Source organism: Takifugu flavidus, chromosome 21 (genome assembly GCF_003711565.1).
Source record: "Takifugu flavidus isolate HTHZ2018 chromosome 21, ASM371156v2, whole genome shotgun sequence".
NCBI classification, from domain to species: domain Eukaryota; kingdom Metazoa; phylum Chordata; class Actinopteri; order Tetraodontiformes; family Tetraodontidae; genus Takifugu; species Takifugu flavidus.
The window spans coordinates 4,295,978-4,316,370 of record NC_079540.1 but is presented as its reverse complement, the minus strand read 5'-3'; the positions used below and the strand labels follow the sequence as shown (position 1 = coordinate 4,316,370).

Sequence of the window (20,393 nt, the reverse complement as noted above, 5' to 3'; positions counted from 1 at the left end):
TAGTGAGATGGAGTGCATTTGGCTGATAGAAAAGTACCTGGACTTCACAGCAGTAACATTAAAATGTTTAGCATAAGCCAACTCTCTCACTAAGAGGATTAGGCTTATTTAAAAATAGTTCAGAAGGTAGAAAGACATTGATCATTCAAAACTATTTTTGTAACACACTTGTACAAAAAGCAGTTGACAAATACTTAAGTGATCTGACCAGCTGATAGAACACTTTAATTTAAATATGCCAAAATTTGTGCTAAAACAATGATTCTGACGTATAGGACATATTTTTATATTTGTATAAAAATATAGGACACATATAGGACACATTTTGATATTTAAAATAGTTATCATCACAAAAGTATAACAGGGATAGACACACAATTGTTCTAACATTGTTTTAACTCTAACATTATTCTTTCAATAATAAGAAAATCTGGCAGATCACGTTTTTTCGTACATATTTGTAATAAAAGTGACAACAGACCTTTTCTTATCAGCTATTCGTCAATTTTAACTTTGCTTCTAGTAAAAAGCCATGTGATTGGTCACTTGAATAAACGGCTCTCTCATTGGCTGATGACGGCGCGGGTCCCTATAAAAGACATTAGGCTAACAGCGAGCATGCTAAAGAGCGCTTATCTTGTCCTACATCAGCTGTTAGGATGTCCATCACTGATTTGTCCCCCACTCTCGGTATTCTCCGCTCCCTCTACCCGCATGTGCAAGTATTGGTGGATTTCGCAGATGATATTGTATTTAGAGAAGGACACAAAGCTACTTTAATCGAAGAGTCCGACACATGCCATTTTAAGTCCTTCGTCCGGGGTATTTTTGTATGCTTCCACAAGGAACTACAACAAGTACCTAGCTGCAACCAGGTGAATTTTCAGCATTCATTAATAACCGTCAATCATTTGAATATCAATCATAAGAACATGTGAATTATCACATGCTGGAAAGTTTGGAATACTTCACCCTCTAATGGGCATTTAAGTGTGTAGTAAATTTGAATTTTTTGGCTTTTATGTATTCTAGATATTATCCTAATATATGACTTTGTCATGTGAGGAAGTCGGCAAAGTAAAGGTGCTTTGTATCTTTCCCACAGATCTGCACCCTGCCTGAACTCCTGGCCTTTGTTCTTAACAGTGTAAAGAGAAAAAGAAAAAGAAATGTACTGGCGCATGGCTACAATTTTCAATCCCTCGCCCAGGAGGAGCGGGATGCAGACCAATTCAAACTCCAAGGAGATGTCACTCAGAGTGCTGCTTACGTCCACGGCAGTGACCTGTGGAGAAAAGTCTCAATGCGTCTTGGAACTGATATTACACGATATCTTTTTGAGAGCTGTTCTGTCTTTGTGGCTGTTCCACCTTCTTGTTTATTCCAGGTGTGTGGCATTCCCATCTATGACTGCTTCTCCCTGGCCACTGCCTCGTTAGGGTTTTCTCTCCAGTCTCGAGGCTGTAGAGAGAGATGTCTTGGTGTCAATAGTATGAAGAGGAGGGCATTTAATGTGAAACGGTATTTGAGGAAACAAAAGACAGAGACTGATCAAAAGGATGAGGCAAGAGTTTGCTCAGGAAAACGAAGGCGAGTCATGGAGGAGGACAAAGTTTCCTGTGAAACAATGCAGGACGGAGAGTCTGGTAAAACAACCTTGGTTCAAAAACAGCCTGGTTCTAAAAAGCGAAGTGAAATGGAGGCAACTCTACTCCCATTGGAAGGAGGACCCAGTTGGAGATCGGGGACTTTCCCACCTTTGCCCCCCTCGCAGTCATTTATCCGCACTCTTGGATTTCTGTACGGGGGCCGAGGCATGCGTAGCTTCCTTTTGAATAGGAAGAAAAAAACTGCTGAGGGGTTTAGAAAAATCCAAGGGCGAGATTTGATACGAATTGTCTTCTTCGAGGGAGTGTTGTACCTGAACGGACTTGAGAGGAAGCCTAAGAAACTCCCCCGGCGCTTTTTTAACATGGTCCCACTGTTCAGTCAGTTGCTGCGACAGCACAGGAGGTGCCCGTACAGCAGATTACTGCAGAAGACGTGCCCACTTGTAGGGATCAAAGATGCGGGACAAGCAGAGCTGAGCTCCTTTTTGCCTCAGCACTGCGGATCTCATCGAGTGTACCTGTTTGTCAGAGAATGCCTCTTGGCTGTGATCCCTCAGGAGCTGTGGGGGTCTGAACACAATCGGCTGCTGTACTTTGCCCGGGTCAGGTTCTTCTTGCGCAGCGGCAAGTTTGAAAGACTGTCGGTGGCTGAACTGATGTGGAAGATAAAAGTGAACAACTGTGACTGGTTAAAGATCAGTAAGACAGGTATGGCCCATACCTCCATGTTGGGAAACTAGTAAATGTTTACCTATAAGGATCTACTTAAGTCAAAGTATCTGATTTTAAATGTTCTGCTAATGTTCTATTGTCATTTAGGACTAATTTAGAAAAAACCCCCCAAATAAACTGCTATTTTTGATTAAAGGTAGCAGAAAGTAGATTTTTCTTTTTCTCTTTTGCAGGCAGGGTGCCCCCCAGTGAGCTCTCATATCGAACGCAGATCCTTGGGCAGTTCCTGGCTTGGCTCCTGGATGGCTTTGTTGTGGGTTTGGTTCGAGCCTGTTTCTATGCCACTGAGAGCATGGGCCAAAAAAACGCCATCAGGTTTTACAGACAGGAAGTCTGGGCAAAACTGCAGGACTTGGCCTTCAGGTACGCGCGTGTGCACACAGCAGCCCCAGCTCAAAGTCTCACAATCACATTAGTCATAACCTTGCTATTATTTTGATTCAGAAGCCACATTTCCAAAGGTCAGATGGTGGAGTTGACACCAGATCAAGTGGCTGCCCTCCCCAAGTCCACTATCATATCCCGCCTTCGCTTCATTCCCAAAACAGATGGCATGAGGCCCATCACACGAGTCATAGGTGCAGATGCCAAAACCAGGGTACATCTGGATTTGTGTCATTAAACATCTTATCTTCATATCCCCAAGTTGTAGTACAATCATATTCATGCCTTGCTTTTCCTTGCAGCTTTATCAAAGCCACGTCCGAGACTTGCTGGACATGCTGCGGGCCTGTGTGTGCTCCACGCCATCCCTCCTGGGTTCAACAGTGTGGGGGATGACAGATATCCACAAGGTCTTGAGCTCCATAGCTCCAGCCCAGAAGGAGAAGCCACAGCCTCTCTACTTTGTGAAAGTGTGTATTTCTTCTTATTTGGAGAGTTTTCTCCATTTTATTTGAACTGGTTCTATACAAGAACCTAACCTAAAGGCAGTTTATCTCTGTTTCCTTGTCAATGTTGCATCAAAGATGGATGTGAGTGGAGCCTATGAGAGTCTCCCACATAACAAACTTATTGAAGTGATCAACCAGGTTCTGACGCCCGTCTTGAACGAGGTCTTTACTATTCGCCGCTTCGCCAAGATCTGGGCTGATTCCCACGAGGGCCTCAAAAAGGCTTTTATCCGGCAGGTAAAGGAGATGCGAAATGAACATTCTTCTGTACAGACACTATTTAAAAAAGCTCTTATTTTGCATCACAGGCAGATTTCCTTGAAGCTAACATGGGATCCATCAACATGAAACAGTTTCTGACATCACTGCAGAAAAAAGGGAAGCTTCACCACTCAGTCCTGGTGGAGCAGGTGAGGCTAGTGTGTTCTAATTCTGTGTATTTTGGTTTTTGAAACTGTTACTTGATTTCTCTTTCCTTTAACTTTATTACAGCATTTCTCCTCCGATCTTGAAGGAAAAGATGCGCTGCAATTTTTCACCCAAATACTAAAGGGCAGCGTGATTCAGTTTGGAAAGAAGTAGGTATCACAGATATTAAAGTGGACCTCTGAGTCATGGATTTTATAAAAAGAGAGACCACTTCATTTTAGTTCAGTGGACTAGATAATTGCAGCAGAATATATTTGTAGTCAGTTTTGTGTTTTTTAGAACATACAGACAGTGCCAAGGGGTTCCGCAGGGGTCTGCTGTGTCCAGTGTGCTCTGCTGTCTCTGCTATGGACATATGGAGAACGTCCTGTTCAAAGACATCATTAACAAGAAAAGGTACAGAGAACACAGGTCCCCCACCCCCCCCCACCCCCGAGCTCTGTAATTGCAGTAACATCATTCCACCAGCTGAGGGCACTGTTGTCCATTTTGTTTTTCCCCACTTGTAGCTGCTTGATGAGACTGGTGGATGACTTCCTTCTGATAACCCCTAACCTACATGACGCACAGACCTTCCTGAAGTATGATGCACTGTAATTTGCATGTTTGTGACATTATTATTGTATAACTGTAATTGAAAATGTTGCCATTAAACAAAAGGTTTCGGTACATGCAGGCAGATAATGCAGATGACTATTAAAACTTGACCAGATGTGGGTGATACTTTAGGCTGATGTACAGTGTTAAGAACCGCTTGGCATTGGTGAAAAAGGACAGTATAGAGACAACTAGGGCTCAGCCATACCACCTGAATTTACCATTGTATTTCTTGTATTTTTATTTATTTTGGAGGATTCTTCTTGCTGGGGTCCCTCAGTATGGTTTGGTGGTCAATCCTCAGAAGGTTGTGGTCAATTTTGAAGATTATGGAAGCACTGACTCTTGTCCTGGCGTTCGTGTCCTGCCCCTCCGCTGCCTCTTCCCCTGGTGCGGCCTGCTGCTGGATACACATACTCTCGACATCTATAAAGACTATTCTAGGTGACACATCCCATTAAATGATGCTTGAATGTTTATATTCATCTTTTGCTTTTTTATGATCTCTTGGAGACTAACTGACCCCCACTCCAACATTTTTGAACTTTGTACAGTCCCATGACCATTATAGACCACTCCCTGTCGAACACAGTCGCCTTAAATTGCCAGCGTTATAAAAATGTTCTCTGCATTATTTATAGCACACCTTACAGTTTTATTCACTCTTTTTATGTGTTACAGTTATGCAGACCTGTCCTTGCGCTACAGCCTTACTTTAGGCTCTTGCCACTCTGCTGGACATCAAATGAAGAGAAAACTCATGGGTATCCTCAGACTGAAGTGCCATGCCTTGTTCTTAGACCTAAAGGTCAGGGAAATCATGTTTCAAAGTTAAAAACAAATTATCTAAGAAAAGGTCAATGCTACATGATTTATAGACAAACACACTATCAAGAACCTTCCAGTAACAAGAAATCATAAAGCAGATTTTCAAATGGATGCAAAGACTCTCTCCTTCTGTTAGGTCGTGTTGGTTTTACTTCTTCTCTTTCAGTCAGTGTGAGCACTTTAGCTTTTGTGAAGCTGCTGTACATGTAAAGCTATAAAGAATCCATTGGTGTTCTTTCACTCTCAGACAAACTCACTTGAAGCCATCTACAAGAACATCTACAAACTGCTGCTGCTTCACGCACTCAGGTAGATGTTTCTGGTGACGTTCCCACATTTTTATTTCTTTTTTACTCAAGAAGTATTAAAATATGATAAATAATCATGTTTTTTTTCTTTTTTAATTTCAGAATGGAAATTTCCAGATTCTGTTTTTCTTAAATTGTTTATTCTTTAGGTTCCATGTGTGTGCTCAGAGTCTGCCCTTTGGTCAGAGTGTTGCTAAGAACCCAGCATACTTCCTGCTGATGATATGGGACATGGTTGAGTACACCAATTATCTCATCAGACTCAGCAACAATGGTAACCATTTCCCTTCATGTTCCCAAAATGGAGGATGGAAGCTATATCAGATTCCAAGTGGCATCTAATTATCTTTAATTCATCCATTTAGGACTGATTTCTGGCAGTACATCTCAGACCGGCTCTGTGCAGTATGAAGCAGTGGAGCTACTTTTCTGTCTGTCCTTCCTGCTGGTGCTGTCCAAACATCGACGTCTCTATAAGGATCTGCTCCTACACCTGCACAAACGTATGTACTCTAAAACTCTTAAGTTAGTCTGCAATAGTTTAATGGGAGAACCATCCAGATACTTTTCACTAGAAACAGGAACCTATGCAGTAAAACAGGTCAGTTTTCAAAACAGAATAAAATATTTTTTTTATTACTCTGTAATTTCAATAAAAATGTGACAATGAAATGACTGTAATGAGTTTGTATAAATATAAATAACTTGGCGATGTTGATTAAACATTGTTAGGCTCTGGTTGTGAAGCATAAGGTGTGTGTGTGTGTGTGTGTGTGTGTGTGTGTGTGGTGTGTGTGTGTGTGTGTGTGTGTGTGTGTGTGTGTGTGTGTGTGTGTGTGTGTTTTATTGATTTTACAAACAACGACAGGGATTTTGATAATTTCTATCAATTTATTTTGTCTGCAAACAGACAACCTTGTAATCATTAACATGTAATATGTAGTGACCAGGCCATTTCACGCCTGAATAAGCACGAAAATCTGACGGCACAGATTTGAAATGCACACTGCGCTGGTGGTGCCGTGACCTTTATGACTACAGGTAAATGGCGTGCTTGGTTCATGATAGGTGAGTCAAATGTAAAAACAACCTTGTTGCAACTTGTCCTGGAAGCCAAACCCTGTCTATTTGTACTTTGTACAAGCTCCAATTTACAGCTTTCTTTTATTTTGATATTGCACATGCAGGAAAAAAATCCACAGTCATCCACAGTGTGGATGAATTTATTGTTCAGCATGTAAATGAAAAAAAAAAAAGCATCATCTTGTGCTCTTCTTCACAGGGAAGCGCAGGTTGGAGCAGTGCCTGGGGGACCTGAGGTTGGCCAGAGTCCGACAGGCTGCTAACCCCAGGAACCCATTGGACTTCTTGGCCATTAAGACATAAGAAAGCCCAGAGGGATTATCTCTGCTCAAAGAGGTACAGAAAAACGTCAGCACTGACGTACAGAACTCTTACAGCTTTATCATCCTTTACAAAAATAATAAGCCCCCCACTTATCAATTTTTCCTTAATCTAATCTGATTTTCTGGTTATAGATACCAAACAAAGGTGCTGCACAGATAAAGAGACATGGAAACACTCCTCACTTTTCAAATGAAAAACCTAAAAGCCATAAAGATAGCCCATAAAAATAGAAAAACAAGAAAAAAACCCCACCAGATCAATAAAGATCCTGCTACTGTTCCAGGCGTCATTTCATCCCATCGTTGATTTACCAGCTGGACTTTGAATTACATCTGTGGTAGTTTTCCACACCAGCTACACTCGATGCATCAGATGCACTCTGGGGATGGTTGGGTGTACTCACAATGACATTAAGCCTTTGATAAAGAACTGAAAGATTTCACATTTATTTCTCATTTCAACGCAAAGTGCAAATGCAAATACAGAACGAGCTCGAGGTGTGGGAAATTCTTTACAAAGTTTTAAAGAGAAAAGGGCCCGAGTTCACGAGCACATACAATAGTTTTATAAACATAGAACCTGTGTGTCACTATGATGTCTACATGATACAAGAGTGTTGAGGAAGATGATTATTTTATGGTTAAACACTTTAAAGTCACAAAAAACGCACGTCGGCAGTCTTCTCAAGCGCTCTGTGTCGAAGTGTTCTGTGTTTCGATCTGGAAGCCGTCGTTGCTGTAGGCATTGGGGTAGGACTGGTTGGAACGCCTTCTGGACAAGCGGCACATCAGGTGGTAGAGGGCCACAACGGGGATGGGAAGTAAAGGTATGACACAGAGGAGGATGATGATGGCGAACACCCAGTCAGGGTAGGGCTTCGATTCGGTTTGGGGGAAGAATTCCTGAGAAAGTGGGCAAAAATATTTAAGCTGATTAGCCTTAGACAATCGACGCACATGTGGAAAAAGGGAAACCAAATGGCAGCAGACCTAACGGTTTATTACTGATGTAAGCGACCTTCATGGCGGTTGATGATTTGTTATGTTTATTGTAGCAGAGCTGTCTGCTTGGGCTGAAATGGACCCAAATCTGGGTCACAATCGCATGAAGTATAAAAGCACTGGAGAATTGCTTACGTATTCGGGGTTCCATGTGGGATAGGTGGGATGTTTCTGTGCTTGGAGGATCACATATGCAACAAACACCATCAGGAGCATCACAGGACTGATCACCAACCAGCAGGCCTTCCAGAAGATGTTGGGCCTGGAACCGTTCATGTAATCAAGGTCATCACTGAAGCTGTGAGCAGACCAGAGAAATCATTCAAACTCACACAAATGACGCGAGTCTTCTTTTAAAATCGCATTTAAGGTGGAGAGCATCCTTACTTTCTTATGCCATAGATGTAACTGACTGAAATGATCTCAAAAAAAGCAATTATGAGCAGAGGCACTGAGCCCACATAGCCGTTAAAGACCTCCACCCAGTAGTTCCCTGAACCTTGCGTGAAGATGAGAGCCACTAGGAAGGACACTAAGCACAGGATGCCTGAGAAAGTTGACAAATAAAACATTTTTTTTCAGTCAGTGGGTCATTACAAGAAAGACTAAGTCATAAAATTTATTTGGATTTACCTGATGTGACCTCTTGGGGTATCCACTTAGGCACCACATTGAGGTCTTTAAGGGGGGTTATGACTCCTTCCATGTTGCCAAACATGGAGGACAGGCCCAAAGTGAAGAGCATGACGAAGAACAATATGGACCACACCTGCGAGCCTGGCATCTCTATGACCGCTTCAGTGAATGCGATAAAAGCCAGGCCTGTCCCTGACGCAGTCTGCGGGATAAAGAATGAGACGGCGCGATGTTGTGAAAGTGAAGCGGGGGAAGGGAACTCATCGAGCGTACGAGAAGTACCTGATCGAGGAACGTCTGAAGCTCACACTCCCTTAAACTAGCAATCGCGTCTGGATATGTACTGTTGAGTTTTGTAATCCATTCATCGTAGTTTTCAAGTGTAATATCCTTGTCTGGAATTTCAAAGTCGTTTGTCAAGGTCAGGATGTTCCTGCAGATGGGATACAGAAATATTTGGTTTTGACTATGTTAAAAACAAGAAGACATACTAATTATAAAAGACTTCTTCATACATACTGATTTAGACAGGATTTGTAGGCATTGGTCGCTTTAAATCCCAGGATGGCGAAGACAGAAATGGAGGCGTAGAGTGAGGTTGCACTATTTATTATACCTACAATTAGAGCGTCCCGTTCGCAGTTGTTTCTGACAGATGGAGTTTGAAAAAACAAACGTTAGGCAAGTCATTTCTCTTGAATCTGAAACGAATGAGAGTTGTTTTTTTGGTCTTACTTTTCTTCATTGTAGCTTGCGAATGATATGAGACCCCCGAAGGCCACAGACAGGGAGAAGAAGATCTGGGTGGCAGCGTCCAGCCACACCTGAGGGTTCATGAGCGTGTTCCACTAAAGCAAGCACATGAAACACGTCAAATCCCTGCGTTTGGGATAGAAAACATTGAATAGTTTGACTGTTTTTGCTGTCCATCTGTCCGAGTGTCTGTAGGTTGTAGTGACCAATTGGGTACGTGACTGTGCACACGGTGCCTTCAAAACTCTGAGATGCTGCTGGAGCACTGCTGCCTCTGTGGTTGCATCCATATTACAGCAAATGCTCTCAAGTGAAGGCAACTGTGTCTGTGGTGTCTTAGTCATGCCTGCTCTACAGAGCGGTTATCTGAAATGTCATAGAGGGCCAACAGGTGGCCAAACTCACATCTGGAGTGAAGAGGTACAGCAGTCCGTCGGTCGCTCCTTCCAAGGTTAGGCCACGGATCAGGAAGATGGTCAGAACCAGGTAGGGAAATGTGGCCGTCACGTACACTGCCTAAAATTCTTAAACATTAGTTTCCTGACACTCCTCAGGCAACTTTCCATCAGGTCAACTCACCTTCCCCATGGAGTCGATGCCTCTGATGAAGCAGATGTAGACCACAGACCAGGCGGTGGCCAGACACACCACCAGCCACCACTGCAGCGAGCCGCTGGTCTCGATGTCAGGGGTGATGTTCAGGGTGTTGCGGTACCAAAAGTAATTCACAGGCGTGCTCTTTTCGCACTCCTCATTGTAGCCTGTCGGGGGGGAAGGGAGACGATAACTCGTTATCGCTTTTATGTTTTGATCAAAATCCAATGACACTGCTCTTTACTGCCCGAGTTAAACTGTAAACCAAGTAAATTGTTTTTGTTTTTTTATCGCGATGCGGTATCACTTCGAATCATAAAACAATCGAGCAGTTTTCATATAAAACACTAAATCGAAAGCCTCCCCTCGCCCCGCGTTCACAGCTCGACTTCCCTCGTTACCTGTGCTGTTTTCATTGAGCGGACACTGGCTCCACGGAAGCGGGTCTTGGAACGAGTGGAAGAAGTACCAGAGCACCCAGGCTATGATGGTGTTGTAGAACAGGGACACGCAGAACGACACAATCATGGATGCCATTCCTGCAGAGGAAAAAAAACTTTCAACTGAAGAGTTTTCCTCTTAGGAATGAAGTGAGAGGAGTCTTATCAGTAGTTGTAGACCTCCTACCTACTCCGCCCAGTAGTGGTGAAATGCTTGTCCAGACTCCAATGCTTCCCTTCCTCAGCCTCTGTCCTATTGCCAACTCCAGGTAAAGTAGAGGGAGTCCCTCAAACACCAGGGCAATCAGGTAGGGGATGAGGAATGCACCTGAAGACGTGGAAGGGCAAACATTTACCTTTCAGACAGATTAGACTGAGGAGAGAATTTGATTAAACAGTTGTTATCTTAAGCCCTTTCAAAACAACGTTTTCTGGTCATGCTCAATAAGGAGCCTCCAAAACGAAAGGCTGCAAAACGAAAGCCTGTCAAGTGTCTAATTGAGAGGTTCTAGGGCCTGTAACAGCCTGTGGGAATGTAAAGCTCTACTCGGTATGTGAGGTTTGGTAGACCTTATTGTCAGAAATGAGATGAGTGCTCACATTATCCCAGAATTCAGTCATTTGGATTATCTGCTTTATCTCACCAGGAAATAAGAGCTAGTAAATACAGGATTTTAGGCAGGTTGAGTGGGAACCGTCCAGTTAATCAATGTAAGAGATTAGATTACCGGAGCTGTTTTCTGGAATACAACATTGTTGGCCTACTCACCTATTTGTTAATGGGAATTATTTACAGACGATATATTTCTCATGTATTCCATGATTTATGGAACACCTGGGAGCCCAACTAAACTGGGATATTAGAGATTATGCAGGTCGAATATAAAACAGAATCTTCTCACCTCCTCCATAGATTTGGCATAAGTAAGGAAACCTCCAGATGTTTCCAAGCCCCACTGCAAAGCCAATGCATGACAGCAGGTACTGGGCCCTGTTGTCCCATTTGGGTCTCGCGTCCGCCCCACTAGAGGCTTCTTCTTTTCCCATCTTCAGCTGGCAAAGACCCCAGTCTTACTTCTGACAAGCACAGGCGGTACACAATTGCATCTGGTCAAGAATTCTCTCGTCTCCAGAGGTTTATTCCAGGTTACGCCCACTGCTCTCCCCTCATCCTCGGCCGTCCTTTATTGGCCTGTCAGGTGCGGCAGGTTTCTATTGGCTTATATGGCCGAGGACAGGAAGGGGGTGAAAACATCAGGGATGATGAGTGAATGTTTACAGTATTCCATGAATCCTGGATCACCTTCTAGTGATTTAAGCCTCAGACAGAAAATTAAATACAATGACTCAGCTTTGCTGCGGCGAAGCATTTTTGTTTCCAAAAAGATCTCATTAGTTATCAGTTCAGCACAGACAGGTTGTGGTTTTATGAAACAGTTTTCAGGTCAGAATGTTCCCATTTTAGTCCACTTTTTTTTCCCTTATGCTTGCTCATTTTGATGCAAAATGGGAGGAAAGATAGTGTCTGACTGTGTAGTTTTGTGAAAGAACAGACCTTTTGTTCAATCTTTCTTATCTGCTGCTTTAAAGCCTGGTGAGAAAAATGCACGCATGCGATCCCGAACTCCGAATTACTGTGTTTTTCTATAAACCAACCGACCTGCGATAAATGGTGATTACGCACATCTCAGTTCCTGCTATTTGCACGCGTTACTGGAATCAAGAATGAAGTTAAACATTAAAATGTCTGTGCTATCTTTCTCTGTAATACAGACAGCCAGTGATTAGGCACGATTCAAAACATGCATATTTTATTACACAAGATGATTTTGTTTTTATTGTGCTGATCTTGGTATTGGCCAACGATCGAGGCTGTAGCTGTTGCAGATCTTAGCAGTTTAAGGTTTGTGGAGCATAATGCTGCGTTGTCACTTTTAATTGCCACTCTGAGAAGATTAAACTTATCTGTTCCGGGCTTCCTGGGAGGTTTTTTGTGCTTTGTCATGAAACGGGGTTGCTGTGAGACAAGACTTGGAGCTACCTGGTTCACTATCTTTGTGAGATTCAGCAGTAATTCAACATTCAGAGGTAGATGGGTGAAGGCTGGGCATCGTGCATGGAGATGCAGCGGTTAGGCTATCTGATACCACCCAGAGAAACACGCAACAAGCGCATAATTTGTCAATTACGAATTTATTGACTACAAACAGGAGGTCTGGTCACTGATCTGGTTCAATCTGATGGATGTGGTCTCCCTCCTATGGCAATTAAGTTGCTCTATATCCAAACTTCAGTATTAAATAAAAAAATTAAATTAAAAAATAAGAATGTAGTTGCCTTACTGGAACAAAACTATTCTTTTATTAAGAATTTTTAAATGTGTTTTATTCAGCTGTGGTATTAAAGCTTGCAAATGAAGTTAGTGTGGCAAGTGATAAACAAATGAAAACATGAAGTAATTAACACCTCTTTCAGTCTAGAATAGGAAATGCTCCTTGAAACCAGAAAGCACTTGTTCAGATTGTATAAATGACCAGAACTGCTAAAATCAGGTGGATATTTCTGAGTATAACTTAACCTACTATAAGAGCCAAATAAAATCATTTCTGTATGTGTACGATAGCATTTTAAGGCTGGTCGGTACTTAACTGTGTGAAATGAATGGTGTGAACTATTGTGTGATTGGTCAGAAAGTCGGAGTGGGTGTGGTTAATACAAATAAGGCGTGTCTAGGTGTGGGGGCCTAGTGCAGGAAATCAAGTGCTCGACTTCATCTTGAAATAACAAATGTCCAGAACAAACTGAATAAGAGGGCAGATGAGCCTCTGCTTAACCTGCCACATTCCCCATTTAATCTGCAAAAGCAACAGAAACTTCTTAAAACCTGAAAAAGAGTCGGTCTAATGTGGTTGTTTAAAATGTGCAAGGTCGCCGTCTTTGTTTGCCACTTTGACTCGCAGCTCCTCAAGCCTACACGTGATTCAAGTTTGAAAGTAAATAAACTGTATGTTGACTCTGGCTGACTCGTCAACAAGTACATTCTAAGCTGGTGGGTTTCTGTCTTTTTTGGTCCCCCTCATATTTTTTCAAAATTTCCTTGCTTTATTATTTTGTACACAAATCTTTGTACATTAAACATTGATTTCCACAGTAGCCCAGACGTTATGCATGATAACTGTGCTTTATTTGATCTTCAGCACAAAAACTCGGTTTCTTAACTCAGCTGATAAGGTTCAGCGTCAGGTTTTGGTCTGAGGGTGAACATTCATTTAAATATTTGAGTTTGGTCTTCAGAATCATGCAGATTTGCTTTGTATGACACAGTCCTCTGTTTCTGACGATCAACTCTGAGAAACATCATTTACATCATTTCTGCATCAGAAATGCTCAGGTGGCTATCAGATAAGTAACCTATTGAGTCCCTGCTGATTGTTTCCATCGATCCTCTACTATTCTTTGACTCGCAATGGGCTCGTGCATCCAGAGAGGGACTCAAAGTAATTTTTTTGCTTATCTACAGGCATTTTCCACACCCAAAGTTCACCTATTCTTCAGACGCTGGCCAAAGGCGAATTCCGGCAGTATCAGTATCAGGTAGAGAATCAAGAAGCCACCTGAATAAATGGTTAGTTGCTTCTGTTTATATTAAACTTTTGTGTGAAACGATTGAGCACATCTGTCTGCAATGTTTAATTCATACTGATATTTTATTACCCTTTTTTATTTTCATTTGATTGCACTCTCCTTTGTATTGGCCAAGTCATTAGGCTGGAGCTGTAGCAGATCTGTGATTCTCTGCCAGTTGTTTTAATGTTATTTTACTTTAATTGTGCATTGTCACTTTTGGTCGCCACTCTGGGAACATTAAATCTATCTGTTCAGGCAGTCCTTGAGGGTATTTTTGAGCTTTGCCCTGAAACGGGCTGGCTGTGAGAAGGGACTTAAAGGTTCACTGTCTTTGTGAGATTCATCAATAATTCACCCACATATGTGTTTTAAATTAGGAGTGTTGCTTCAATACATGCATGTCTGGATACTAATGAGTTTGGTTGGTGGATTGTCTCCCCCTTGTGGCCAATTTGTTGCTCTACATCTGAACTTCAGCGACACGACAAATAACATTTCATGTATAGTAGCCTTCATAAAGAAGGGGTGTAATAATAGATAGGGAAAGGGAAGGGATATCTCATTTTATTGACAGTTTTCAGATGCATTTTATTTCATATTTATCACGGCATTTGCAAATTTAACGTTTGCATGGCTACACATAGAAAAAACAATTAAAATTGTGAAATAATTTGTATTTCTATGAAATCCAACATAGAAAAAACAACATATTTTCATCTGAAATATAATAAATGTTTTAAGGCAGTTGGCTGATCGCTTGGCTGGAAGCTGGCTGGGTTTTATTCCTGTAGCGGACAAATATCAGCCGACATATCGCATATAACGGTGTGATCATACTTGGGATTCCTGCCAAGATAAAGATAATGACATTTATCCACGAAGGATACGGTACCGAGGCCAGGGATGGGAAGTTCTCCTGCAAACCAGAAAACACACATCAATGACCAGAGCCTCTAAGATCAGAGGGCTACTGCTGAATAGTATTTAACCCATGATACCGAGCAACAGGAGGAGAACTATAATAACATTTTAAGGCTATTACATACCCTGCAAAATATGAGAAATTTGTACAAAATGACTTTTTTTTTGTTGTTCTTGCAGCCTTGATTCAGGATTTCTTGTTCTCGACACCTAATCTGCTCATTCTCACCTGGTCTCCAAGAACTGTGCGATTGGATTCTGTTTTTTTTTTTCCCTAGAAAGCTGTTGATTAAACTTCAACAGCTTTGGTAAGGTTGATGTTAATGAATGTCTGTGGGGATCAAACAAATTGAATAGTTTGAAAGATGAATAATTTGTGAGGTTTGTCCAGATGTGTACAGCTGCAGTGGAGGGAGCCTCATGCAGGAATTCAGTGCTTGACTTTGTCATGAAGTACAAAATATCCTGGCCAGAACAACACAATGCAAGGTTCTTTGTTCTTGCGGGGAATGTAACAGCCTTTAGTTAATCACATGACCTACCGAGTCGGGGTCCCAGACCAAATAGGTGAGTTTTTGTTGAGCTTGCGTCACCAGGTAAAAAACTAAAATAACAAGGACGATCAGAGGACTGATGAATCTCCAGGTAACCTGCCAGAAAATGGAGGGCTTCCTCCCAACCATGAACTTTATGTCCTCGTTGAACCTACAAGCACAATGGAAGCATCTTAAATCTTAAACATGTTCAAATCTGCACCTACCGGCAATTTAATTTTAGGAATGTCTGTGCGCACACCCTGATCGTGGGGTGGCGCTGGTAATGACCTTACGTCACAACATGGGCGATCTCATGGAGAAATATGGTCGATATTAAGTTTCCACACTGACCTGTCTATGCCATAGATGTAAACAACAGCTATCATCTCAAACAGCCCAATGGTCAGAAGGGGGAAAGATCCAGCAAAGGTGTCGAACAGAGTCACCCAATAAAGACCTGAGTTCTGTGCAAACAGGAGGGTGATGATGAAAGCGATGATGCACGTGACTCCTAAAACACACACACGGGCAAATTCAAACAGTCTGTTTGGAAATGAAGTGTAACCAAGACAACGCTGAATGCCGAATACCAGTCACTGCTTCTTGGGGCCACTTTTGAGAGAGTATCTTCAGGTCTTTGAGCGGGACCACCACTCCTTCAATGTTGCCGAACAGGGTTGAGATTCCTAAACAGAGCAGCATAACGAAGAAGAGGACAGACCAGATCGGGGATCCGGGCATCTTGGTAATGGCTTCTGTAAAGACGATGAAGGCCAGACCCGTTCCCTCCACTCCCTGCACAAACGGAATATGAGTGAGGCTGCAGATGTGGGTGGATCCAGAGGAGGCTCACAGCATCACCTCACTGAGAAGCCTCTGCATGTTGCACTTTTCTATGTCCAGTCCAAGCACGATGTCATGAGAGGAGCTGTTCAGATGCTTGAAGGCTGTTTCATAGTTGTCCGCAGTGATGCTGCCTTCAGGGAGGCTGAAGGCGTTTAATAATCTCACGATGTTACTATGGATGAAATATGTCAACTATTAGTTCCTTTACTGGTCTCTGGACTAAACAGGTGTGCTCTGCAACGTCCCAACAATATATGTTGACAGGCCCGTGACATTTAACCCTTATTCACTTGTTCTACTCACTTGCTGATACATTTGTCGTACTTCTCTGTGGCCCTGAAGCCAATGATGGTGTAGGTGACTGTGGCAGCGTAGATTGAGGTCAAACCAGTGATGATGGTCAGCAACACAGCATCTTGTACACAGTTGTTGCTGTAAATTGGGAGAATATTTACAGAGGGTCCAAGAGCAACCTGCCATGGATAGAAGCTCATTGAATTATCCAGAGGTACTCACTGGATGGGGTTGTAACTGGAGAAGGAGATGAGACCCCCCCAGGCTATGCTAAATGCATAAAAGACCTGGGCACCTGCGTCCAACCAAGTCTTTGGATTCTTCAGCTCGTTCACCTGCGGAAGGAGAGCAGAGTGGCGTGGCTTTGATCCTAAAGACACTTTTTCCTCTTAGCCTAGCAATTTCAGACATACATCCGGTGTGAAGAGAAACTTTATTCCACTCAGAGCACCTTTCAGGGTCAGACCTCGGATCAGGAAGATGCCGAGAACTATGTAAGGTAGGATGGCTGTGACATACACGGCCTGAACACACAAGAAATGTCAGGATTCAGCAGGTGAATGACCTTGATGTAACCATGAGTCTATTTTGGACAAACCTTGCCCGAAGTGCTGATTCCCCGGATGTAACAGATCCAGATGATTGTCCAGGCGGCTAACAGGCAGACAACGATGGGCCAATGCATCCCTCCTGAGTCATCTATGGACCTGGTGCTGTTCAGAGTCACTCTATAAAAGAAGTAATCCACCGTGGAGCTTCTTTGACACTCTGACACAAACTCTGCAACACAACGGACAACAGGCGAGAGCTGAAACAACGACCTGAGCTGGAGGGAATAAGAGCTTGTGTGCTTTAAGATACCGGTCCTGTTTCCATTCAGAGGACAGTGGGTCCATGGCAGGGGGTCTTGAAAGGAGTTGAACAGATACCACAGGATCCAGGCCATCAGGGTGTTGTAGTACAGTCCAACCAACAAGGAAACCAGCATGGACGCGATACCTGAGTGGAGCAAAAAGAGCTTCAGCTCGCAGAGTTTGTTCAGTATCTGGGCAGGGTTGACTTGTATACCGATGCCGGTCAGGTAAGGGTTGATGGTCCTCCACACCCCCACGCTGCCTTTCCTGAGACGCTGGCCAATGGCAAACTCCAGCAGCAGGAGAGGCATTCCTTCCAGCACCAGCAGGATCAGGTAGGGGATCAAGAAGGCACCTGGGAAATGGATAATAACCCAATTATGAGGTGAAATCTGAGCTACAGAACCATCCAACGAAATCTTGCCGTTACAGCTCCAGCGCGTCAAATTTACCGGCGTGATTGGTGAACCTGCAGATCAGAGAAGCGCGATTAAAGGCAATGTTTATTGGAAAGGATTAATTAATGAAGCCACAGTGATTTCCACGAGGAAACGTGCAAATCTGTCAAATATGCATTGAAGGGAAAACAAAGAGGAGACCTGCACCTGTAGGACAGGTACTGTACACTGCTAGCAATCAGCAGCAGCGAGGCAACAGCACAACACATTCCTGCCACAGTTGAGGATTCGTTCCTAAAGAGGACACAAGAAGAAGACCAGCAAAAGAGCCTCTAACCTGCTGGAAACATGCCACACGCGTCCCTTCAAAAGTGCGACTTCATGTCGAAGCGCCGCAGCAGCTGCGACTGCGTTTGTCTACGTGGCTGCATTTATCTGCTACTGTAGGGAACATAAACCAAAGAAGTCCATTTACAGCATTAATGCTACTCCTTATCAGATATTTGGTGATAAGTTCCTCGAGAAAAGAGAAAAGAAGACACAGGTGGTCCTTAAATGGCCATTGCTTCTTATCTGTGTTCGAGGTCCAGCATGAACTCAGCACAAGAATGAGACTTTTAGTTTTGGTTGAATTCTCCAGCGTGCTGGTGGGAAACATCTGATCCCAGATAATTCCTGTAAGGTTTCATTACGATGCAATTCAGACAGCCTGACACGTCCACTTAGGCTTTTCATCCACACATATAATGGAAGACTCTGCAGCCATAAAGTCGTTTTTTTTTTTCATTTTACAATTGTCTTAAGTGACAGTAAAAAACACCCCACTGGAAATTTCCACAGGCTCGTAGATGATTCAGAATCAGCTCCTCAGTTCTGTCGTGAGAGAGGCAACAGAGAGGAAACAAAGACATGGGGACCAAATCAAAAATCATCTTCACTTTTCTTCTGGACTCACCTCCTCCGTGACTCTGGCACAAGTATGGGAAGCGCCACACGTTTCCAATGCCAATGCAGAAGCCCACACAGGTGAGGATGTACTGGGCTTTGTTGTCCCACTTGGGCCTGTCCTCGGCCTCCTCCTTCTCCATCCTCTCCAGATCCTCATAGGAAGGAATCCGTTCCTCCAGTCCTGGATTAGGGAGAACCAACTTCATGGTGACGCCGATGAAGCAGAGATGTTACGGGGATTGTTCTCAGATGCCAGCAGGTGGGACAAGAGTGAGCTCTCGGGTATCTTGACAGGCGTTTATGATCTTTATTGGTGCAATCCAGATTAGCAGGAATAAACTTTGGACTTACTGTGCATGTCTATACAATTATTCTGTAATTTATTCAAAATCCAAACTCCTGGCAACTCTCCTAAACCTAGAAAGAGCATCTCAACGCTTCCCAAGTCATTTCAGCCTCCTTGATTTGTTTTTTCTGCGACTATACTTAAAATCTCAGATGTGATACTTTGTCAAATCCTTCTTCTCACCTCTGGATAGAGACAAACCTTCCATTCAAGGATCTTCCCGCACACAGCCAGAGTGTGACTGTGCAGTAATTTACCTACATAAATTCAAGCCAGATACAGGTTCCCAGGAAAGAAAAAGCAAGGGAAAACTTTACAAGATCACCTGCAGGTTCCTTTTATGAGTCAGCCTTCATCTTCGTGCTCACACGTTGGCCTCCAATGTGGAAAAAGTCTGAATTCTTACATTTCAGCCCGAATTATAGTGCAAAGAAACTTAGCAGTTGCATAATATCACCGAGTAATCCCTCACAACAATGCTGCTCTCTTCGTTGCCTACTCCAGACACTACCCCTCCTCTCACTCAGCTCTGGCTCTCTCCCACATATATTAACCATTCTCTTATGGTAGACTGATAGTGATCATTCTCAAGCAAAAGCCCCTTTTCCCCTGCTTTTATCCTTCTCAAAACCAGAAGTATAAAATAAAAGATGTTAAGATTTCCCAATTCCTTTTTTTTTGCCATTAGTACATTTGTTAAAGTTTTCTACAAGAATCTTGGTACAGATTATACTTTGACACCGAGTCCACACGATCACACAGGACCCCAGTGGTCCCAGACTTACTGTGTGATAACTGTACTTTATTTAGTCTTCAGCACTAAAACCCAATATTAACTCAGCTGATAAGGGCCTTGAGTAGGACCTTACTTTGCTATCTAATCTTTAGCCCCTGCCTTAACTTACAGTTAAAGTTTACCTTCTGTGTGTATTTGATTGATTTTGATTTCAGAGCCTTTGGTGAACATTAATGCATGTTGGATCTGGACTTCAGAGGCAAATTGTCTTTCTATGATGAAGTTGTGTCTGGCAGCTTGTAGAAAGGTGTTTCTCTCTGCTTCACAAGAACTTACACATCATTTCTGCATCAGAAACGTTCACGTGACTCTCAGATACTGTATCAGTCAGTGGCCTCTTATGATCCTGCTGAGACTTTTCATAGGTGGGTTCATCAGAAACTAAACGCGGAGCATCATAAGTAATGCCATTCAGACATCAACATGACGTCTGTCTGTCATTGTCTGATATTGCTGGTATATTAGTAGCAGTACTACTTAAAGGTGTTAATTCAAGATATTTTTTTCTGTGAATGATGTCGCTGATGCTGTAACTGCGCGCCATTGGCGTGACCTGCAATACTCCCGTTGACCACGGGGTGTCAGTGTTGTACAATCGA

At 42.9% G+C, this 20,393-nt stretch overlaps 3 protein-coding genes across 6 annotated transcripts; 1 reads left to right on the top strand and 2 right to left on the bottom strand.

Moving 5' to 3' along the window:
- The first annotated feature begins 590 nt into the window (after nucleotides 1-590).
- On the top strand, nucleotides 591-14,113 carry tert (telomerase reverse transcriptase). Of its 3 annotated transcripts, none has more exons than XM_057020491.1 (17): nucleotides 593-875; nucleotides 1,106-2,318; nucleotides 2,516-2,705; nucleotides 2,787-2,940; nucleotides 3,029-3,196; nucleotides 3,311-3,472; nucleotides 3,544-3,645; nucleotides 3,728-3,813; nucleotides 3,944-4,060; nucleotides 4,174-4,245; nucleotides 4,517-4,705; nucleotides 4,943-5,069; nucleotides 5,337-5,398; nucleotides 5,547-5,671; nucleotides 5,763-5,900; nucleotides 6,680-6,816; nucleotides 13,749-14,113. In XM_057020491.1, the coding sequence occupies exons 1-16, from the start codon at nucleotides 660-662 to the stop codon at nucleotides 6,781-6,783; spliced, it is 3,225 nt and encodes a 1,074-aa protein (XP_056876471.1). In that variant the 5' UTR covers nucleotides 593-659; the 3' UTR covers nucleotides 6,784-6,816; nucleotides 13,749-14,113. The 3 variants fall into 3 exon arrangements, 2 of the variants coding, with proteins under 2 accessions (XP_056876471.1, XP_056876470.1); XM_057020490.1 differs by lacking the exon at nucleotides 13,749-14,113 and adding an exon at nucleotides 6,936-7,083; XR_008947943.1 differs by lacking the exons at nucleotides 6,680-6,816; nucleotides 13,749-14,113 and having other exon boundaries at nucleotides 591-875; nucleotides 5,500-5,671; nucleotides 5,763-5,855.
- slc6a18 (solute carrier family 6 member 18) lies at nucleotides 6,543-11,448 on the bottom strand. The gene is made up of 12 exons (XM_057020497.1): nucleotides 11,131-11,448; nucleotides 10,416-10,556; nucleotides 10,190-10,327; nucleotides 9,774-9,955; nucleotides 9,600-9,710; nucleotides 9,177-9,289; nucleotides 8,961-9,089; nucleotides 8,724-8,874; nucleotides 8,439-8,643; nucleotides 8,193-8,352; nucleotides 7,941-8,103; nucleotides 6,543-7,706 (listed from the first exon to the last, which is right to left on the bottom strand). Exons 1-12 carry the CDS (start codon nucleotides 11,273-11,275, stop codon nucleotides 7,488-7,490), a joined length of 1,857 nt encoding a protein of 618 aa, XP_056876477.1. The 5' UTR covers nucleotides 11,276-11,448; the 3' UTR covers nucleotides 6,543-7,487.
- A 289-nt stretch (nucleotides 14,114-14,402) lies between the features above and the next one.
- On the bottom strand, nucleotides 14,403-19,390 carry LOC130518130 (sodium-dependent neutral amino acid transporter B(0)AT1-like). 2 transcript variants are annotated; one of them, XM_057020494.1, is made up of 12 exons: nucleotides 18,660-19,390; nucleotides 17,521-17,661; nucleotides 17,314-17,451; nucleotides 17,051-17,232; nucleotides 16,866-16,976; nucleotides 16,675-16,787; nucleotides 16,462-16,590; nucleotides 16,174-16,330; nucleotides 15,903-16,107; nucleotides 15,664-15,823; nucleotides 15,319-15,481; nucleotides 14,403-14,771 (listed from the first exon to the last, which is right to left on the bottom strand). In XM_057020494.1, the coding sequence occupies exons 1-12, from the start codon at nucleotides 18,856-18,858 to the stop codon at nucleotides 14,592-14,594; spliced, it is 1,878 nt and encodes a 625-aa protein (XP_056876474.1). In that variant the 5' UTR covers nucleotides 18,859-19,390; the 3' UTR covers nucleotides 14,403-14,591. The 2 variants fall into 2 exon arrangements, with proteins under 2 accessions (XP_056876474.1, XP_056876475.1); XM_057020495.1 differs by lacking the exon at nucleotides 18,660-19,390 and adding an exon at nucleotides 18,042-18,180.
- Between the last annotated feature and the right edge of the window lie 1,003 nt (nucleotides 19,391-20,393).

Coding starts and splice junctions, on each gene's coding strand:
- tert (XM_057020491.1), top strand. CDS start 660: ATGTCCATCACTGATTTGTCCCCCACTCTCGGTATTCTCCGCTCCCTC. Junction 2,319..2,515: donor GTTAAAGATCAGTAAGACAG/GTATGGCCCATA, acceptor TCTCTTTTGCAG/GCAGGGTGCCCCCCAGTGAG. Junction 3,646..3,727: donor ACTCAGTCCTGGTGGAGCAG/GTGAGGCTAGTG, acceptor ACTTTATTACAG/CATTTCTCCTCCGATCTTGA.
- LOC130518130 (XM_057020494.1), bottom strand. CDS start 18,858: ATGAAGTTGGTTCTCCCTAATCCAGGACTGGAGGAACGGATTCCTTCC. Junction 16,788..16,865: donor AGTTTCTCTTCACACCGGAT/GTATGTCTGAAA, acceptor CTCCTTCCGCAG/GTGAACGAGCTGAAGAATCC. Junction 15,824..15,902: donor GCCCCAAGAAGCAGTGACTG/GTATTCGGCATT, acceptor TGTGTGTTTTAG/GAGTCACGTGCATCATCGCT.
- slc6a18 (XM_057020497.1), bottom strand. CDS start 11,275: ATGGGAAAAGAAGAAGCCTCTAGTGGGGCGGACGCGAGACCCAAATGG. Junction 10,557..11,130: donor ATGCCAAATCTATGGAGGAG/GTGAGAAGATTC, acceptor CCACGTCTTCAG/GTGCATTCCTCATCCCCTAC. Junction 8,875..8,960: donor TACAAATCCTGTCTAAATCA/GTATGTATGAAG, acceptor TCCCATCTGCAG/GAACATCCTGACCTTGACAA.